This window comes from Meriones unguiculatus, chromosome 21, assembly GCF_030254825.1.
Source record: "Meriones unguiculatus strain TT.TT164.6M chromosome 21, Bangor_MerUng_6.1, whole genome shotgun sequence".
NCBI lineage: Eukaryota > Metazoa > Chordata > Mammalia > Rodentia > Muridae > Meriones > Meriones unguiculatus.
Window position 1 is genome coordinate 19906191 of NC_083368.1, and position 19913 is coordinate 19926103.

A 19913-nucleotide genomic window follows, 5' to 3' on the forward strand; every position below is an offset into this window, starting at 1 on the left:
GGAATTATTAGTACCATTATTGTTGTTGTTGTTTCTCGAGACGGTTTCTCTGTGTAGCTTTGGATGTCCTAGACTCACTCTGTAGACCAGGCTGGCCTAGAACTCACAGCGATACACCTGCTTCTGCCTCCCCGAGTGCTGAGGCCTTTGACACTACTATGCCTGACTGTGAGAAATTTTAGTTACAATGGTTTCAATGTGGTTTTGCAAAACTTCAAAGTGACAGATAAGGGATACAGTAACCATGCAGTCAAGCTTCACTCATTTAACACCTAAGGCAGCAGAGATGTTTCTCGAGAGAGGCCTGGAATCACCAGGCTGCTGAGTAGGTAAACCTATTCTCTCCTACTGCCAGCTCATTTCAGCTGTTGCTCTCTCACTGCTAGGAACTAAGAGTATTTTGACGCTTAGATGCATACAAATAGAGTTGTGTATTTGTTTAGTAGATCAAGTAGTCATTCCTTCCTAGACACATTCTCCCTTTTCACAAGCAAATGCTTTCCAAAAGAGAGAAAACAAACAAACAAACAAAAAAGAAGAATTTTAAAAAGATCATTAGGCCAACTGATGCTGTTCATAGAACTTAAAGGTTGTTGTGATAATCTACAGAAGTAAAAGAAACACTTTTCATTTTATTTTATTTATCATTTATAGTTTCATTATGACATTTTCATACATGTATACATTCATGTTTGCTCATATTCATTCCACTCCTCTCTCATTCCCTTCCTGTTGATGGCCCCTCTCCTTTCTCCAAATAGTCCCTGTCTGCTTTCATGCCATATATAGCCATTCCCCAGGTGAGAGGGGACATGAGATAACTTTCTTCCCCTCATCACCTTTCTTATTCCCATCTCCCCTTCTACTTTTATACACATTAGAGAAAACACGCAAAATCTCTCTTTCTGGGTCTGGCTTTAGGAGATATTCTTTTTATTAACAAGTTGTTCTAAAAACCAAAAACTGAGGTTGGGTGCTGTGGTGTGTACCTTTAATCCCAGCACTGGGGGAGGAGGTGAAGGCAGAGGCAGGTAGGTATTTGTGAGTTCGAGGCCAGCCTGGTCTACAGGACAGCCAAGAGACTCTGACTCAAAAAGCCACACCAACCAACCAAACTAAAAAATGTAGTTGTAACAACATTAATATTTGATGTGTCCCTCTGATCAAGTCCTAAGGAAGTGGGATGGGAGTAAAAAAATGGATAACAAATTATTCCAATTTCCTGAGGTCAGTAGAATATTCCTGAAAGCTAACTGTTAAACTGTTTGCAGAAACGTTCCTCTTAGGAATCATATAATTTCTTGGGCGAATGAATTTGACAACCTGTTATCTTTACATCCAGCCCTCTGACATTCTGATGTTAAACAAGATCTAAGAGTTAGAGGCATGCTCTTGTCTAAGTCTTCAACTATGTTGTAACCCGTCCCCTCCCCCTCCAAATTCCTTCTCTTTTCAGATAAAAGTCAGAGCATATGCTTGGCCAACTCTCAGAGCGCTAACTCTCACATACAGAAACCTAACTGGATCTAAAAACATTTGTAAACACCGCTAACGGAATTTTCCTGGCGAGTTTAAGGCATAATGAGAATTAAAACCTTTAGCACTCAAGCTCAAACAGTGTGTGTGTGTGCGCGCGCGCGTCGGGGGGGGGGGAGGTTATCTGCACGCTCGGGAGTGATCCAAGGTCCAGCTCTGCAGGAAACTGTTAAAGCACTAACATTTACGACCTGGGTTCAAATTAAGGCACCTTTTCACAAGTTTACCCCTTGCAATCAATCGGATCCTCCACAAATTTTCTCCGGGATGGGCAACGACAGAACCCGGTTTTTAGAGCGTGCAGAGGAACCCCAGGCACCCCACGGTAAAAAGAGAGAGCGGCACACCTAGGGCCACGTCCCTGGGGCGGACGGCAGCGCTACCTCGGTCCTGACTTCGGGGCGCTCCTGCGGCCGTCGGAAGACCCTCCCTTCACCGCAACCCTGCCATCCGCCGCGCCGAAAGACCTCTGACCTCTCCGGAGGCCCGCTTGGTAATCCCACCTCGCCGACTTAGGCCCGTGCCTCTGATTGGTGAGTTCAAGGATCCCTCAGCTTAGCTCGTCCAATGGAGGCTCGGCCGAGACCTGGGGGCCCCGCCCCGTGCCCCGCGCCGGGGAGCGTCGGAGAGTAAATACAACAGGAGCGCAAAATGGCGGAGCCGCCGAACCCAGCTCGCGGCCCCGTGGCCGTCCTCTCGGAGAAGGAGGCGTTCGGCAAACTGCAGCCTTCCTCGCGGGAGCCTCCGGGCCCCGTGTCCGCCAAGAAGGTCCGGACCGAGGAGAAGAAGGCGCCGCGGAGAGTGAACGGGGAAGGGGGCAGCGGCGGGAACGGCCGGCAGCAGCCGCCGCAGCCGCCCGCCGCACCGTCGCCGCAGGGCTACGGCAGCCCGGCGGCTTGGAGCTTCGCTGCTCTGGCCGCCGCCTCCGCCGCGGCCCCTCCCCGGAGCTGCTTCTCGTTCCCCGCGAGCCCGGCCGCCTCGTCGGCCCCCGCGTGCCCGGCTCAGGCACCGCCGCGCAAGCCGCTGGTCGCCCCGTCGCTGCTGCACGCGCAGCCTCCCCGCGTCCCGCTCCCGCCGGCCGCCGCCAAGCCGCGCAGACCCAAGGAGAAGCGCGACAAGGAGAAGCGGAGGCACGGCCTCGGCGGCGCCGCCGCCCGCGACGAGAACGGGGAGGCGAAGCCGCCGCCGCCGCCGCCGCGAGGTGGGTGCCGCGGGGGAGGGGAGCGGCCGCGCGGGCCAGCCCGCGGGGAGCGAGCGGGAGGCGGCGGCCCCGGGGCGCGCGGGGAGAATCCCGCCACCCCCCCCCCCCCATGTGGGTGGCCGGAGTGTTTTGGCTTAAGCTGGAAGCTACGAGGGAGGTGAGGTCGCGTGCGGGGCACCGAGTGTGCGGCGCCTAAGGTGCCCACCTTCCGAATTCGTGAAGTGTTTCCCGAGTGGTCCTGTTTCAGATACTACCCTTCAGGAGCATGCAGCCATCTCCCCCCAACCCCATGCAGCAAATGATAAAATCAGATGTTTTGACGGTTTTTTATTTTTTGTTTTTTTGTTTTTGTCCAGATCAAGGGGCTGCAAAGTGCTTCCGCATAGAAAAAAAGGGAAAAATTCCTAAATGTCCTATTCTAGTTTTCTTCTGTAATGCAAGCTAGTATAGGTTTCGGTATTTCTTGAAGATAAGGGGTCGTTCTAAATAATCTGTGGATACGTTGAGCTCGGACGTGCGGAGAGGAGGGGTAGGAAAGTAGATTTTTCTGTGATCACGAGGTTATATAAACATACATTGTCACTGTCACACATTGTTGTGAAGTATTCTGTTTTGTTTTGGAATGCTGGTGAAATGCCAAGCACTTTCAGCCTTGCTGATCCAATGGTATCTTAGAGCTTGAAAAATTATCTGAATAGGAGGGGTTATTTTTCACAATTTAAAAAAAGAGTGCTAATACACGAAACTGTGTGATTTCTACATTTAAGCCAAGTTAGTGGTCTGGTCCTACTCTAGTCTAACGCTGTCCTAGGGTTTTTAGAGTGTTGCCTTAGGAATATTTTGAAGATGAATTACATTTTCCTTCTGCGCCGAGTTATAGGTGGTTAGTGAATCTCTGTGTAGCAGTGATTAAACACAAAATTTAAGTTACAAAATGCCTCTGAGCCTGTCCCTATGCAGTTTGGAATCATTCTTACTTGGGTAGGCTGCTCATTTGCTTTTCACGAATTCCCTGCAGAAGTGAATGTAGGTATTACATTGTTAGAGGATGTGAACGGTGAAAAGAAGTAAGTATTTTAAGAAATAGTACTGGCATGTGGTATGAATATGACTATTGTAGTAAGATGGGTGTTTAAGTTAAGTTTTTAGAGTCTTAAATGACATTTAAAATTCTTCTTTTGGGGAATTTGAGGTGGCTCAGGCACTTGCTGTGTAGCATGACCACGTGAGTTCTATCCCCAGGACCCACAGATGGAGAGAACCAGTTCCCCACAGGGTGCCCGCTGATTGCCAAAGGCCCTCTGTGACATCAGTGTACCCCCCAAATTAATGTAGTAATCCCCAAACCTAAACCCCTTCTTTTGAGGGCTATGGCTTACTTTTAATAAAAGCAATGATACACGCTATGATGTGGCAAAGATATTTCCCATGACCTATGTGGGATGATTAGATTGTTGACCTTTTGTTTGTTTGTTTTTAAGACACAGGGTTTCTCTGTGTAGCCCAGGCTGTCCTGGAACTCACTCTGTAGACCAGGCTGGCCTCAAGGGATCTGCCTGCCCCCTGAGTGCTGGGATTAGAGGCATGGGCCACCACACCTGGCTAGGTAGTCACTGTCAACTTTAAATATTTTCATTTTTTGGACAGAAACACTTATTTTATTGATAAAAAATTAAAATCAAGGCAAAAGATAGCTGTTCAGTATTTTGGTGGACTCCAAAGTTTTGAATTTAACTGAAATTGGGTTTTGCTTTAACTGAAAAAAAAAAAAAGTGATAGCAAAGTAACAAGATTTTAGATACATTGTTTTGTTAGTACAGTTGCAAGTATACAGGTACTGTTTATAGTACAGTGTTTATTTTCTGTCTTTTTTTTTTTTTTTAACAAATCTTAGTGAATGAGTGACCAAGTGTTTGAAGTATATACTTTTTAAGTGACCCTCTGAGTTGGGTGTGTTAGCTCACTAACCCTCGATTACCCATAGTGCATCGATTGAACAGGCTTAGTACTAGAAACCAGGCAGAACGACATTTCAGAAAAACACCGCAGTCTTGGTGGCGGTGGCACAGGCCTTTAATCCAGCATTTAGGAGATGGAACCAGGTGGATCTCTGAGTTCAAGGCCAGGGTAGTTTACAGAGCGAGTTCCAGGACAGCCATGGCTACCCCCCCCAAAAAAAAATAAATCACAGTTCTGCATCTCTACTAAACATTTGCTCCTGTATTTACATAGGGATTTTAAAAATCCTTAGAAGTGCTTTTTTGTTGTTTGTTTTTGTTATGTTGTTTTGAGAAAGGGTGTCCCTTTGTGCTCTGGCTAACTCACCATGTAGAACAATCTGGCCTCCACGTGTGTTCCTTGTGCCTCAGCCTTTTCAGTGCTGGGATTACAGGTGTGCGCCACATTTGGCTAGAGCCCTTTTACGCTGGCACTCAACCTAATGGAAAACATTCAGATAAACTAGATGTGTTTTTGAGACAACATTTAGTGAACGTTGAGTCTGAAGCATGGTTACTCATTTTCTTAACCTCACAGTTAAGTTAGAGGTAGGTCAGTCCTAACCCACCTTCACAGCTAGGGATAAGTGAGCAGATCAGAAAAGTTCCTAGTCTAGGCGCCTTGAGTACAGAGCTGATGTGGTTGGCACCTATAATCTCCAAGGCTGCCTGCTGATAGTTGTGGGTGTTATATGGACTCTTGAGGGCTTAAATTAAAGAGTGTTGTGTAGTTCAGGCTGGCCTTGAACCAGCTGTGATCTCCCTCCTCTTAGGAGGGAGTGCTTAGTGCTTAGTGCTGAGATTGCAGACAAGGGCCACCATATCTGAATAGATTTCCCCCCCAATCTAGACAGGGTTTCTCTGTGCTAGAACTCACTCTTTAGACCAGGCTGGCCTCAAACTCAGAGATGTGCCTGCATTTGCCTAAAGGCGTGTCGTGTCCCCCCCCCTTCTGACTGAATTTTTAAAGGTACAAAATAACCAGATGAGCTAATAAGTTTTTCCATAACATAAAATAAATTGTGACTTGAAAAGTATAGAGCTAGGCAATGATGATGCATGCCTGTAATCTGAGCGTTTGCTAGGGAGCCAGGGGATTTGGGGGCCTAGGCCAGTCTGAGCTACCTAGTGAGACTCTTTGCTTAAAAAAAAAAAAAAAAGTGGAAGGTGAAAAGATAGACTGAAGGTATCATGTGCTTTCATATGCTTCAAGAGTGAATTTTCTGTGTCTGCATGTAGTGCGTGTGTGGTGCATTGCCCATGCAGAGCCAGAGCAGGACTTCCGTCTTTATTGCTCTCTACATTACTGCATCGTGATAGGACGGCTCACAGAACCAGAAAACAGGTCTCTGGCTAAGCTGTCGGGCCTTAGCACTCTAGGGATCCACCCATCTATCCCCCAAAGCTGGGGCAAGGGTCACAGTCAGCCCTGCCTGGCTTTTCACGTAGGTGCTGGGCATTTGAACCCAAGTCCGAACGGCCGAGCAGCAAGCTGTCGTGCCCACTGTGAGCCCCGTGTTAGAGGTTGGTTTTCATCATGATTGGCACTGCTGAGAGATAATAGTTCACAAAGATTGTGTTTTGGGATAATCATTTGTATTTTGTGCCGCCCCGTAAAGCCTTCCTTTACCCTCCAGCAGCAATTAGTAAAATTTCCCGTGTTGGTAAATCTTCCAGATAAATGACAGTCTCCTCTGTACGTCTTCCTGATTTAGTCCGGATGCTTGGTCTTAAAGGCCTGCTGCATAAAGCCATCCGCATGGGCCCTGGGCTCACTCACATCCTGGAAGTCCTTTCATTGCTGTTGTGTTCCTTTTTTCTGGACCCCACGTCTTTATTTACTCTCCTTTTCCATTTTTCTACTAGCAATGATTATGTAGAAACTGTACTTCTTTGGATTTTATTTTTACCCCGACACTTGCCTGTTTATCTGTTGAGAGGTTTTTCTCAAGCTGTTTGCCCTGGAAAGTTTGAAGAGGGTGTTCTGTTATTGTCTGCCTTCTGATGCTGATATTCAGAGAAATTGGTCTCTAAAAAGTTGTCTATTCTATTTTGAGGTATTTCAGCCCTTTCACTGGTTTTTAAATTTCCAGCTTTGAAGTGAAAAAGAAAGTATAAGCTCTTGTGTTTTTGTTCCTGTATTGTAAGATATATATATATTTTAAAATGGGGTCAGCATCTCTGTTGTTTCTTCAAGGATGCTAATTATAGTTTCTTTGAAATGTTCTGTTTCCTGCCTTGCTTTTTGGTTCCTCTAACTTTTTTTCCTGTTTGTTTTGGTCTCATTTATTTGGAGGCTGTCCTCAAATCTGTTATTTTTAGCAGTTCTCTCATACTTAAGAGAAAGTTACCAAGATTCACTGAAAGCTCCTGAGCATGCAGGGCAGGCCTTACTGACTGAGCTCATGGCTCGCTCTGGTCTGTGTTTTTTGGGTTAGGCACTCTAAGCCTCTTCAAACTGAACGTCATTTTTGTCTCATTTGGATCGGAGTCTAGACAGGATGGTGTCTTACTCACTGCGGTTGTCATAGCAAAGCATCCTAGCCTGGGTGGCCTAGCGTGCAGAAGTTAATGTCTTCACATCCTGGAAGCCCGAGGTCAGTGTCCCGACATGCTGCAGTTCTGCAGATGTCTGCCTCCTCAACAGTGCACTTCACAAGGCCTTTCTTAGGCGCACGTTCTTTTGGGGGCAGGCAGGGAGACCTGGGCTTCTTCATGGAAGGCCCTAGTCTCACCTGATTGACTCCTCTATTTGTGACTTGCTACTCCTCACTCCTAGAAGCCCCGGCTCTCGCTGCAGTCAGCTGGAGGTAATGCCCCACAAAGCTGAGTGTCGGTGGCAGGGTTCTAATGCTTGCTGAGGGAAGAAAGCCACAGGCCTTGCTTCCGGAATTCACCCAGTTTCCCTGTTTTCCTCTCAACCCACCCGTGTCTCTGTGGGAAGGCCTGAGCCTGGAGCAGTCTTACTGAAATTTTGCTAGAGAATTTGCACCTCCATTTTCCTTACCAGTGTGTGGGTACTCTGTCCTCTTTTCCTGCTGCCTTCATTTGTAGGTTTTCTTACAGTATGTAAGGTTGTCCTTAGCAAGCTGGGGTATGCCTTCGTGGTCGAGTGCTTCCCTGGCATGCACAAAAGGCCCTAGGTTCAAACCTCGTACTGAAAACAAGGTTGTCATCATTTCTCTGTTCTGTTATAGCAAAGCAGTTACCATTTTACCTTTGTCTGTTTTATACTTTATATTCCAGGTTATAGTTACAGTAGTCCCTAACTGCACCAAAGGTGGTCTTTATGTTACTCCTTTCTCTTTTTATTGTCTGTTTCTAGAAGAGATACTGAATTTCGGCTTTGCTCTGATTTGTCCCTTTCTTGTGTGCCATTGGTTAAGTATTTATCTTTTGAGTGTATACACACGTGTATTTAAACAGTCTTGTGAGATTCTGTAGAAGTGTGTTGTGTGTTGGACACGCCACTCTTATGCTCTGTAGCCTCCCATTTCTCAGCTAGTCTTCTCAGTTCTATTTTTACTTTCGCGTCATACCTACACTTGTAGTTTCATGTGTATGCCTAAAACCCAGGAACCACATGTGTATCTTATTTGTCTTGTTAAGACTGACGTAACGTTTTCATTTTCCTGTAGATGACGTGAGTCTTCTCTATGGCTGAGAGCACATATGTATTTGTTATGTGGGGGTGCTGCCTTTTCCACAGGTGGCTACTGGAATGATTGGGCCTGACATTTTGTAGACATTGTTTATGAAAATGTAGGGGCTTAATGCACTCAAAGTTTATTTATTTAATATGTGTAGGTGTTTTTGTGTGTCTGTGAACCATGTGTGTGTCTGGTGCTCCTAGAGGCCAGAAGAGGGTGTAGATCTCTGGAACTGGAATTAACAGACAGCCAAGAGCCACCATGTGGGTGCTGGTAATTGAATCTGAGTCCTCTGAAAAAGCAGCCAGTGCTCTTAACCACTGAGCCATCTTTCTAGCTCCATTCTTTTTTGTTTGTTGTTTGGTTTCATTGTAGGTATTATTTAAAAAAAATATTTATTTTCACTTTTATGTACATTGGTGTTTTGTGTGCATGTATATATTGTGAGATTGTCAGATCTTGGAGTTACACAGTTGTGAACTGCCATGTGGGTGCTGGGATTTGAACCCCGGTTCCTCTGGAGCTTAACTGCTGAGCCATCTCTCCAGCCCTGATTGTAGATATTGTTAAGAAATGAGAAATCCCAACCTTTTCTATCTAATATGTTGAAGCCTTTTAGCTTCACTGAACGCACTGATAGCTGTGACTTCCTGGTTTCCATAGCAGTGATATACCAATGAATGACTTCCTGGTGTCTGGAACGCATGTACGCATTAGTGTAAACCATTACCATGTTCTAGCTTTTGTTTAAACTATTTACAAAGTATTTACTCATTTTTGTGTATGACAGGGAGATGTGTGCATGTGCCACAACACGTGTGTGCAGGACAGAAGACAACTTTCAGGAAGGAACCGGCCCACACCATGTAGGCCCCAGGGGTTGAGCTTTGTGGTTGGGCTTGGTAGAAAGCGCCTTTACCTACTGAGTCACCTTTCAGCCCTATGCTAGCTTTTTATTTATTTTTGAAAGAAGTATTTTAGAGGTTTTAAGTTGATTGTAATAAATCTCAACTTTCTACCTTCCTTGGTGAATTAAGCCTTTCAATTAAGCCTTTATAGAGGAAGTCTTTAAAATAGGATATTGAAAAATAAAAAGTTCTTCCTTGGAGAGATGGCTCAGTGCTTAAAAAACTATCTGCTCTTCCAGAGGTCTTGAGTTCAATTCCTGGCAACCACATAGTGGATCACAACCATCTATAATGTGATCTGGTACTCTTTTCTAAACTACTAAGTAAGTTGTATTAATTTTTTGTTAGGTCTTCAAACAGACCCAGAGATGATGTTGTGAGATTTAATGCCAATCAGGAAATTGGGCTTTGGAAGACCGTTTGGGTTTAGGTAAATGAAGATGATGGAGAAAGACTTTTTGGGGATGGGCATGGGGAAATGATATAAAGGAGGGTGAGGGAGGCTGAGAGATGGCTCAGTGGTTAAGAGCACTTGCTACTGTTGAAGAAGACCTAAGTTCAATTCCCAGTACTCAAAATTGCAGCTTAAAATTGCTGTGACTCCAGTTCCAGGGGATCCAGTGTCCCTTTCTGGAACTCCTGTCCCCCCAACAGTCACACATGCACACATGCAAAAAAAAAAAAAACAAAAACAAAAACAAAAAAACCAAACAAACTTTAAAAAAAATATGAGAGGAAAGTGAACGTGTGTGGAATATTTAATGGTCTGTGAGTAGCAAGCGACATTTGGATGAGGTAGATGCTTTATAAGTTTTTATTATTTATTTTGTAAGTGGAGGGCCTGTGCCAGGGTGTACCCCTGGAGATCAACAGACAACTGTCTGTAGTCAGTTTTCTCCTTCAACCGTGTGGTTCTGGGGGACGGAACAACTAAGGTTGTTAGGCTTGGGAGCAAGTACCTTAACCATCTGGCAGTTACGTTTCTGTTGCTGTGATCAGACACCATGACCAGAAACAACTTATGGAAGAAAGAGTTTATTTTGGTGTATGGTTCTCTAGGGATAAGAATCCAACATGGCAAGGAAGCATGGTAGCAGGCAGCCGGCCTGGCAGCAAGAGGGGGACGCTGAGCAGTCACATCTTCAACCATAAGCACAAAACAGAGAGCCAGCTGAAGTAGAGCAAGGCTGTGAACTCAGAGCTCACCCCCAGGGATGGATTCCTCCAGCGGTGTTGCACCACCTCCCCAAACAGTGTCAGGAACTGGGGCCAAGTTTGCAAATACCCAGGCTAACGGAGGCTGGCTCTTATTCAGACTACATGTGCCGAACCACCTCGCCAGCCCTGAGATTGGCGCTTTTGTATTCGGTTGGGAGGTAAGATGCATGGTAGTTGAAAGTCTTACAGTCTCTCCGGTGTAAGGAGTCTACACTCCGTTTTGTGGGTGTTAACAAGGCAGGCTTTTGTTTTGTGTTTTTGTAGGTGATACTATGTTCAGACTGCTAGTTCAGGGAAAGGGCCTGGTGAAGTGTGTCATGCAGGAGAGAGGTACTGGCAGTCTTGCAGACCTGCTCCATTAGTAGGTGCCACCCCACAGCCACAAGAGCCTGGCGCTTGAGCGCTGCCCTCAAGGGCTCCCTAAGGAGCTCACCTGACTGCTTTAAACACAGCCTGGCTCTGCTGGCCCCACCTCTGTCCACAGCCTGAACGACAGCTGCTGGCACCATCTTGGGCCTAGTGCTGCCTGTCTCTACACTGTCCTTATGCCGAGAACCCGGACTTGCCTTTTGGTGACCTGCACACCCCTAACAGAGGTGCAGCAATGAGGAAGTCACTGAAGTCACAGTACCAGCTTTGCCAGCTGTTTGCAAGCTGTGGCTTTGGCTCTTCTCTATGTAGGCATTGGGCAGTTTGCCAGTGGCTGTCAAACATGTGGGTAAGGATTGGATTTCCAGCCAGGAAGAGCTGCCCAGTGGTATCCAAGTGCCTGTGAAAATAGTCCTGCTAAAGAAGGTAAGCTCGGGTATTAGCTTCCTGGACTGGGTCAAGACGCCCAGCACCTTCATCTTGATCCTTGAGAAGCTTTGACTTGTTGATGGGAAGGAGGGCCCTGCAAAAGGAGTGGACCCACAGTAGTAGGCCCTATTCCAGGAGACTGCTGAGATTCGTTTTCTACAGCCTGATGGCAGATATAGCCTTTCGGGAAACTCCCTGTTCAGATGTTTAAGGAAGGGGAAGCTTCTCTCTCCAGCTTTCCGTTACCAAGGACAATGCCCACTACAGGAACACGCATAATTCACCACAGACTCTAGGCCCTCTAGGCTGCCTCCTAGCAGCAGGGAAGAGACTCAGTTCCAAGTACCCTGCACCTCCCTCATGTTCCTGGGTCCTGTTGTCTGCCTACCAAGTGAGACTGGGCTCTTTGGATAGTGTAGAGGGAAACCGAGGAGTTGTGTAACTAAAAAGCAGTTCTGAGCTAGTTACAGTAGCACATCCCTGCAGGTACTTGGGAAGCTGAGGCAAGATGATCAGGAGTTCAAGGCAAATCTGTCAAAAGGAAGGGAAGAAAGGGAAGGCAGGCATGCAATTAAAAAAAAAGCTTACTGTGCACATGTGCGTGTGTGTGTGTGTGTGTGTGTGTGTGTGTGTGTGTGTATGTAAGGGGGGAAGAGGAACAGCTCGAGGGCACATGCATGGGGGACAGCAAGTGTTACTGGCAAACAATGGAGGTTCAGGATAAACAAATCAGATTGTTAGGCTTGTGCAGTTGAGCCATTTTACCAAGAGAAGGTAATTACGGATAGTTTACCTTCGGGGTCTTCCTTTGGGGCTTGCTCACTGTCTGTCTGCCTGTCTCTCTGTTCCCATTAACCTGTGTTTTTGCTCTAAGAGAAGGATCTGAGAAGTCCAGTGAGACAGCAGCTGAGTGGGCTGAGAGCAGGGCTGCCCACAGGCTTCGGGCTGCCGCAGGCGTCGGGCTGCCCTCTCACGGGCTGTGGCGCTCCTTCCTTCTTCACGGGTGCCGCGATGGGCTGCATGGTGAGGAAGTGGTCTTGATGTCACTCCCAGCTAGAAGGAGCTTTAGGAAGTCCTTGAAGATAGTCCTCGCCTACACCAGATCCCCATCTCTTTGTTGGACTGTTCTGAGTGGGATGTAGCCTGCTTGTTTGTTTGGGCGAAATACTGTATATAGAAAAAAATAGTCTTACTATTTTCTAATGTTTGGCCTTTTTTTTTTTTTTTTTTTTTTTTTTTTTAAAGATGAAGTCTCACTATATAACCCTGACTGGCCTAGAACTGCATGTATGCCAGGCTGGTCTTGAACTCACAGAGATCTGCCTGCCTCTGCCTTTGAGTGCTGGGATTACAGATGTGTGCCACCACACCCAGCTTAAAAAATCATTACAATTTATTTCGTTGTATGTGAGTAGGGCAGAGGAGTCTTCTCTTCCTCCACCATGTAGCACTTAGAGACTGAGCTGAGCTCAGGTCGTCAGGCTTGGGGACAAGCATATTAATGTGCTGATGAGACATCTTCACTGGCTCAAAACGTTTTGTCTGAAAAACTGTAGAGCAAGAGTTTGGTTCTTTCATTTATGTTGTCATCATTAATCAGAAAGAACTGTGTTGTTTGCCTTGTAAAGTATAACTTAGCCACAGTAATTACCTGGACATAACATTGAATATACAGCCTCTTCATATGTTTAAGACTCAGTGATCAGAGTGGTTCTGTAATCCGCACATCACATACAGTGTCTTACTGTCTCATGTCTTAGTATTTTAGAGTATTGAAAACAGAAAAAGTATTCTTACCTCTTGTTTAGAGACAAACTTTGGAGCACTAGAGATATAGGTCATTAGTTAAAAGCACTGACTGCTCTTGCAAAGGGCACAGGTTCAATTCCCAGAACCTGTGTGGCAGTTCACAGTGGTTGGTAACTCTGGTTCTAGGGGATCCAACTCCCTCATCTGGGCTGAAAACCTAAAATAAAATAAAATAAACTTTCTTTGTTCCTGTGATTATTGTTGCTATGCTGTGTTATGGGGGTACTGTCCTAGTAAGATTCTGTCTGGCCAGGGAGTGGTGGTGCATGCCTTAATTCCAGCGCTGGGGAGGGAGAGACAGGTGCATCCATCTGTCAGTTCAAGGCCAGCCTGGTTTATGGAGTGAGCTCCAGAACAGCCAGGGCTACATGGAGAAACCCTGTCTTAAAAACAAACAAACAATTGTACTGTCAGAACTTAGTGACAATAGCTGAATTTGTTGATTACTTTTAAGTAGTTATCAAGTATAGTGTTGGTAGTAAAGCATTTGCTGTCTTTAATCCTCATGAAAATTAAAAAGCCAATTGCCGTTATCTCTTACAGATGAGAATAATGAGGCACAACAGTTAAATAACTTGTTTGTGTCTGTGGATCGGTTGTTAGAGCTGCAATTTGAAGTTGAATATGTGTAACTGTAGAGCCTGGGCTTCTTCCACTATGTGACAGTACATTAAGGTTTCACAGTCCTAGCATCTGAACAACCTGGCCTGTTTTCAAAAGTTTGCTTCCCCCCCTGCTGTTGTACTTTAAAAAAAAAAAAGATTGATTTATTTATTTTACATATGTGAGTTCTCTGTTTCATGAACCAGAAGTAGGACTCAGTGTCTATTACAGATGGTTTTGACCCACCATGTGGGTGCTGGGAATTGAACTCAGGATTTCTGGAAAAGGAGCCAGTGCTCTTAACCACTGAGCTAGGCCCCTGCTGCTGTTTTGCTTTGTCCTTTTCTTTGTTTTTATTGTATCTATCATATCTATCTATCATATATGTATGTATAAAATCTTACGTGTTTGTCTTAGGGTTTCTGTTTTGAAGAAAACATTATTTCTGTAGTGGTAGAACACCCTGACCTGAAGTAACGTAGGGAAGGAAATGGTTTGTTTTAGCTGATAGTTCACTGTATAGTCTATCATTGAAGGAAACTAGGGCGGGACCTCAAGACAGAAGCCATGGAGGAGGAGAGTGCTGCTTACTTGCATATTTTTTATGGTTTTCTCAGGCAGGGACCACCAGCCCAGGCGCCACATTACCTACAGTGGCTGGGCCCTCTCACATCATTTTTTAAAAATTTTATTCAATTATTATTTATACATTCTGGCTGCATGTGTGCCTTTATACCAGAAGAGGGCACCAGATCTCACTATAGATGGTTCTGAGCCACCATGTGGTTCCTGGGAATTGAACTCAGGACCTTTGGAAGAATAGCCAAGGCTCTTAAATGCTGAGCCAGCTCTCCAGCCCCATCATTCTCTTATTTAAGAAAATGTCCCAGAGGTGGCCAACAGGACAGTCTTATGGAGACATTACCTCAATTCAGATACCCTCTTACCAGATAGTGTAGATTTATGTCAGGCTAACATAAACCAAGTAGTGGGTGAGTGTTTGTTTGCAGGTATGGGCGTGTATGGTAAGGATGCTTGGAGTTTGTGGATTTCCTAGCTGGTATTGGATCCCCTGGACCGGCAGTTAGAAATGGTCTGGGCCATGGGCTGTCCTGTGGGTCCTGGGAACTAGACCTTGGCCCACTGCAAGAGCAGTAAGTGGTCCTAACCTCTGAGTGATCCCTCCAGCACCAGCTCTCCTGTTCTTGAATACTAGGCAACAAAGAGACTGTTCACAGTATCGGTTGTTGTGCTGTAAGAGTAATGGTGTTACTTTTCTCATTTATCAAGAAAAAGAATCATGGAATAATAGAAATGAAAGAATCTTCAGAGGTCAGTGTAGCCTGGGATTTCGTAAGTGCAAGTAACAGAAGCTCCATGAGGCTCTCAGTTCAGCAGTTTACAAGTTCTTATTTGCTTACTTGAATGGATCGAGATGTTTCAGTCTCAGCATTCTCCTACCCCCCCCCTGCACCCCCTCCCCCTTTCTCTGTGTAGCTCTGGCTGTCCTGGAACTCACTCTGTACAACAGGCTGGCCTCAAACTCAGAGATCCACCTGCCTCTGCCTCCTGAGTGCTGGGATTAAAGGTGTGTGCACCATAACAGCCCAGCTCAGCAGTCTTAATATGTACCAGTTTTTACTTATTTAAGGAACCTTTACCCTTTTAGAAAATTGTGTCTGCTTGGGTGAACAAACTCATCTAGAAGAGGGGGTCAGAGTCAGGTATTTCAGATACTGTCTGCCCTGTGTCTATCAGGTCACAACCATCTCTTCATGGGGAAAGATTTTCTTGTACATGTGAACTCCCTACCCTTTTCTCCCACCTTTGTTTTAGAGAGGGCCTCACTATGTAACCCCGACCATCCTGTAACTCCCTATATTACCAGGTTGGCTTCAAACTCACAGAGATGCACCTGCCTCTGCCTTGTTAGTGCTGGGATTAAAGGTGTGCACCACATGCCTGGTTAAGTCTGAATCTTAAAAACATACTGTTATATTTCTCTATTTTGTCTTGCTTACATCTTTCAAGAATTAAACAAGTGCAGATGTATTGCCTGCTCTGAGCTTGGTACAGGGAGAGGGGAATGCAAAGTGGAAAACTTTGTAAATTAATTGGAGAGTGAATTAGCAAAAGTATATAACATTACTATAGACAAAGATAACAAAGATGAATAAGAAAAGGCAACTGCACAGGAGCTTAGAAATCTTAACAATTAGAGACACTGTTAGGCTTCAAACCTGGGACAGAAAGCCTGTTAACATTTCGGAACGGACACTGGTTGCCAGGTCTCCCAGCATCCCTCAGTTCTTACCTGTTCACGGTCATCCTGGTCAGCATACACCACTCCCTACCTAAACTACTCTTGATTCCTATAGAATCCTGCCATTTGGGCTATGCTGTTCCTTTTTACCTTTTGGCTTCTTGGTTCCCGGCTCTTCCTCTCTCCTCTCCTCTCTCACATGGCTCAGCACAGCCTTCTGCTCATATTCATCTGTACTCTCCAGATGTCTCTGTCTCTGCTGTATTCTCCCTCATATCTACAGTAAATCTCCACCATACCTAGGAGTGCCATGTCCTCTTATTTCTTTTTTCTTTCATCTGGTATGGATATCCCCGGGAGTGGTGTAAACGAAGTTCCTTCCCAGGGACTTGTTCACCCTGAACCAAGCTGCTGATCTGACTCTCCTAAGGTATGTACGGATCATTTGTTTCTGCTGGGTTTTTGCCTCCCACAAAATTTGATTCCAAATTCTAGAGTCCGAGTCTTAAGATTCTTCCTCCACTTGCTACTGCTTGTCCACAAGTGTGTCTCTGGCTCTTAGAGCCTTCTGTGCCCTCTTAAGGTACCTGCCTGGGCATTTGTGTTGCTTTCTTGGCTCTAGCCTGCAGTACCCATCTGGCTATCTCTCTATGCCCATGTGGGACATTTACCGCCTCTTCCCCAAAACTGCTTTCTCTAGCCTTTCCCTTGGAGCTGTCTGCAACTGCCTGCAGCACTGTGCTCTGTGTCTCTGCTCCCTCTTGGAACTTTTGGGATTTTCCTGAAGCAGTTTTGTTTTACAGCCTTTTCTCCTCCTCCTTGGACTACAAACTGCTTGGCCTCAGTATAACTCAATGGCCAAAGATCGGCACTTTTGATTTTCAGAATCTCTCATATGGTAACAAATTTTGCTGCTACACAAACAAATGATCCCTAAACCTCTTCTATCTAAACTTGCTCTGCTCTATACTTCCAAAAGTCTCTCATCTCTAAGAGTCTTCTACTTCCACTTTTAAAATATTTTTTTCTCTGTGATTTTTCTGTGTTCGGGTCTCAAAAAAAAAAAAAAGAAAATCTCTTAAAACTATGCTGTAAACTATTTCAGAATATCTAAGTTTATTTGGTGTGGATAAAAGTCCATAATCTGTAACAAAAATTTGGCTTAAAACATAACAAAAAGCTTATAGTTAAAAATTTATACACAGGTAATATTAAGTTACTGGAACTGACTATGTGATTTACCTTTTGTTTAAAATATACTGTATATGTAACTTGGATACAACTCTAGTTTAAAAAATAAATCTGCCAAAAAAATTTTAGGTTTTTAAATAACAGCCACATGATTAGCAGCCGTCTGTTCTAAGGTTAAAGGGTACATGCCAAGTGACTGCGCCACTATCTTAGTTAACATGACCACATGGTATAAATCTACCAAGGCAGTACCCATAAACTGTCTTCGTCTTGCTGAGCCCTCTGTTTATGATTTTATCTCCTTTTAGACTAAAGAGACAACAGCAGATTATTTGTAGATATGAGGGAGAGCATAGCCAGAGGCAGACAGCGGCATCTGTGAGAGTCCAGAGTGGAAGGGGCCCTGAAACAGACCATATGAGGAGAGGGAGATCTAAGGGAGAGACAGGAGACCAGGAGCCAAGAGTGAAAATGGTAAAAAGGGCTGTCTACCAAAATGGCTGAATTACATAGGGAAGAAGAGCTGCAGGGGAAGGGCAGCCCTGCCCAGTGTCTGGGCTGGAGAAGTTTAGGGTAGGGGCAGGGTATGCCAGCCAGGAGGACCCATAACAGGTAGGGACTGGGGGATGTTGGGAGAATGTGTCAGCCAGCATCTGCTCTGACATGTTAATAAGCAGCTTAGTTAGCTGTTTGTCCCAGGTTTGAGACCTAACACTTAGTTAGCTGTTTGTCCCAGGTTTGAGACCTAAGGCCCTAAAGGTCTACTCAGATCAACAGAAGCTGATTTAGAGATTGACATCTGACTACCAGTGACTTTGCCAACTCTGTTCAACACCAGGCTTCTAGAAAATTTAAATAAGGAACAACATAATGTTTGAATAAGGTCTGTTTAATAAAGTTTACAAATTCCTAAAGTGTGCCCAGGTTAACAGTAACTGACTTAAAGATATTTGTCTAGCCTCTTTATCTTTGCTAACTTTTTAAACTTCAAGTATTTGGTTAAACTGAGTCATACAAGAAACTGTGATGTTCTATAATTCACTCTAAAAGGACCAGGAAAGTAAAGTTTCCAGCTTCTTTATGTCACAGTAGGATTGTATTAGGTTATATATTACAGTATCACTGAAACACAGCGAGAAGTGTTGCAGAGGCCAGTGTTTTGTAGAGGTCCTCAGAAGAAGTGGTGACTTGTTGGGGTAGTAGCTTTGCTTAGCTTTGCTAAGGAGAGGTTGTGAGACGTTCTCTTTGCCCCATCACCGCTTACAGAGTTCTGTTCTTTTTACAGTTGCCTCCATCTCCTTTAACTTCTTTTTAAAAATCTTCTTGTCATTTCATACATCTGCTGTCCCTTCTGCTTCTCCATTTTCTTTTCCTTCTGTTTCCTGCTCACTCTGATCTATTTCCAGCAATTTATTATCCTTGGCTGGATATGGGAGGGACAAGGATATACCAGTGTGGTTGCTCAGATCAGCTGATTTCGTGACCTGCATTATGATGGTTTGACTTCAGGCTTATATTCAGGATAGATAAAACTGATAATATGAAGCTTATTTGAGATTTTGCTTCAAAAATGTATAGTAGCTGAAAGATTTAGAATGGAGTTTTTTTTCTTTCAATATTTCATAAGGACTTCCAATTTGAATTTATGATGCTTTTGCTTAAGTAAATTCTAATGAGCCTTTTAGTTTTTTTCTTTTACATCTATTTATTTACTGTATGGGTATGAATGTTATCCCTGTATGCATTTATATGTACCATATGCATACCTGTTGGAGTCTCTGGAACTGGGGTTACAGATTTCTGTGAGCTACCATGTGGGTGCTGGGGATTTGAACTTTAGTCCTCTGCAAGAGCAGTATGCTCTTAATGTTGAGCCACCTTAGCAGCCACTAGGGAACCTTGTAGAAGAACTCCCTTTTACTAAAATGTGTGGGTAATGAGTCAGGGTATGGGATAGGGTGATCTTGGAGCTGTGATCCTCCTGTCTCCACCTCTGTGCTGGGATTACAGACATGAGCCATCACATGTGGTTTATCCACGCTGGGATGTGAATACAGGGCTTTGTGCATTCTAGGAAGCACTTTACCATCCTAGCTGGGCTTACTTCTAATCGTTTCCCATATCTTAGTTAAAAAAAAACAAACAATGCTTATAATGATTTCACAAATACAATTTAATCCAGATTAGACAGCTCCTTCTATAGGGCTTTACTGATGATGTCTTAAGTTGCCTGTTATTTTATTTCTACCCTGTTCTTGGAAGTCTTGATGTGCTGTCACCCTGTTTGTACTGCACATGAACTGGCTATCTTCTAAGCCATGTGTGCATGTCCTTTACTTCTATTTACTTTGCTTTTGTTGTTGTTTCTCAAGACAGTGCTTCTCCTGTAGCCCTAGCCATCCTGGAACTGCTTTACTCGCTTTGTAGGCCAGGCTGGCTTTAAACTCACAGAGATCTGTTTGCCTCAGCCTCCAGAGTGCTGGGATTAAAGGCATAAATCACCACTCCCCTCCACCCCTCACTTTACCTTTGTTTTTACTCTTTTATTTACTTGAGCAGAGTTCATTCTTTGCGTTCTTGGGTGACTGAAATTATCAGGCTGCTGTTTGGCAAAGGACTCTTGGAAATCAACTCTTTTAAAAATATATTTATGTGTATATTATTATATATAATATGTATAATTATATATAACATTTTAAACAGTTTCCTTTGTTTTAAAACCTGACTCTGTAGATGTAT

The 19913-nt window shown here is 44.6% G+C and overlaps 1 protein-coding gene across 1 annotated transcript in view; it reads left to right on the plus strand.

The window, feature by feature from the left end:
* Positions 1–2149: 2149 nt before the first annotated feature.
* The window catches only part of Rsbn1l (round spermatid basic protein 1 like), a 53092-nt gene continuing 35328 nt past the window's right edge, over positions 2150–19913 (plus strand). The window contains exon 1 of the mRNA XM_021650494.2: positions 2150–2737. Coding sequence (XP_021506169.1) covers positions 2188–2737 — 550 coding nt within the window. The 5' untranslated portion in view covers positions 2150–2187. The remainder of the gene's footprint in view (positions 2738–19913) is intronic.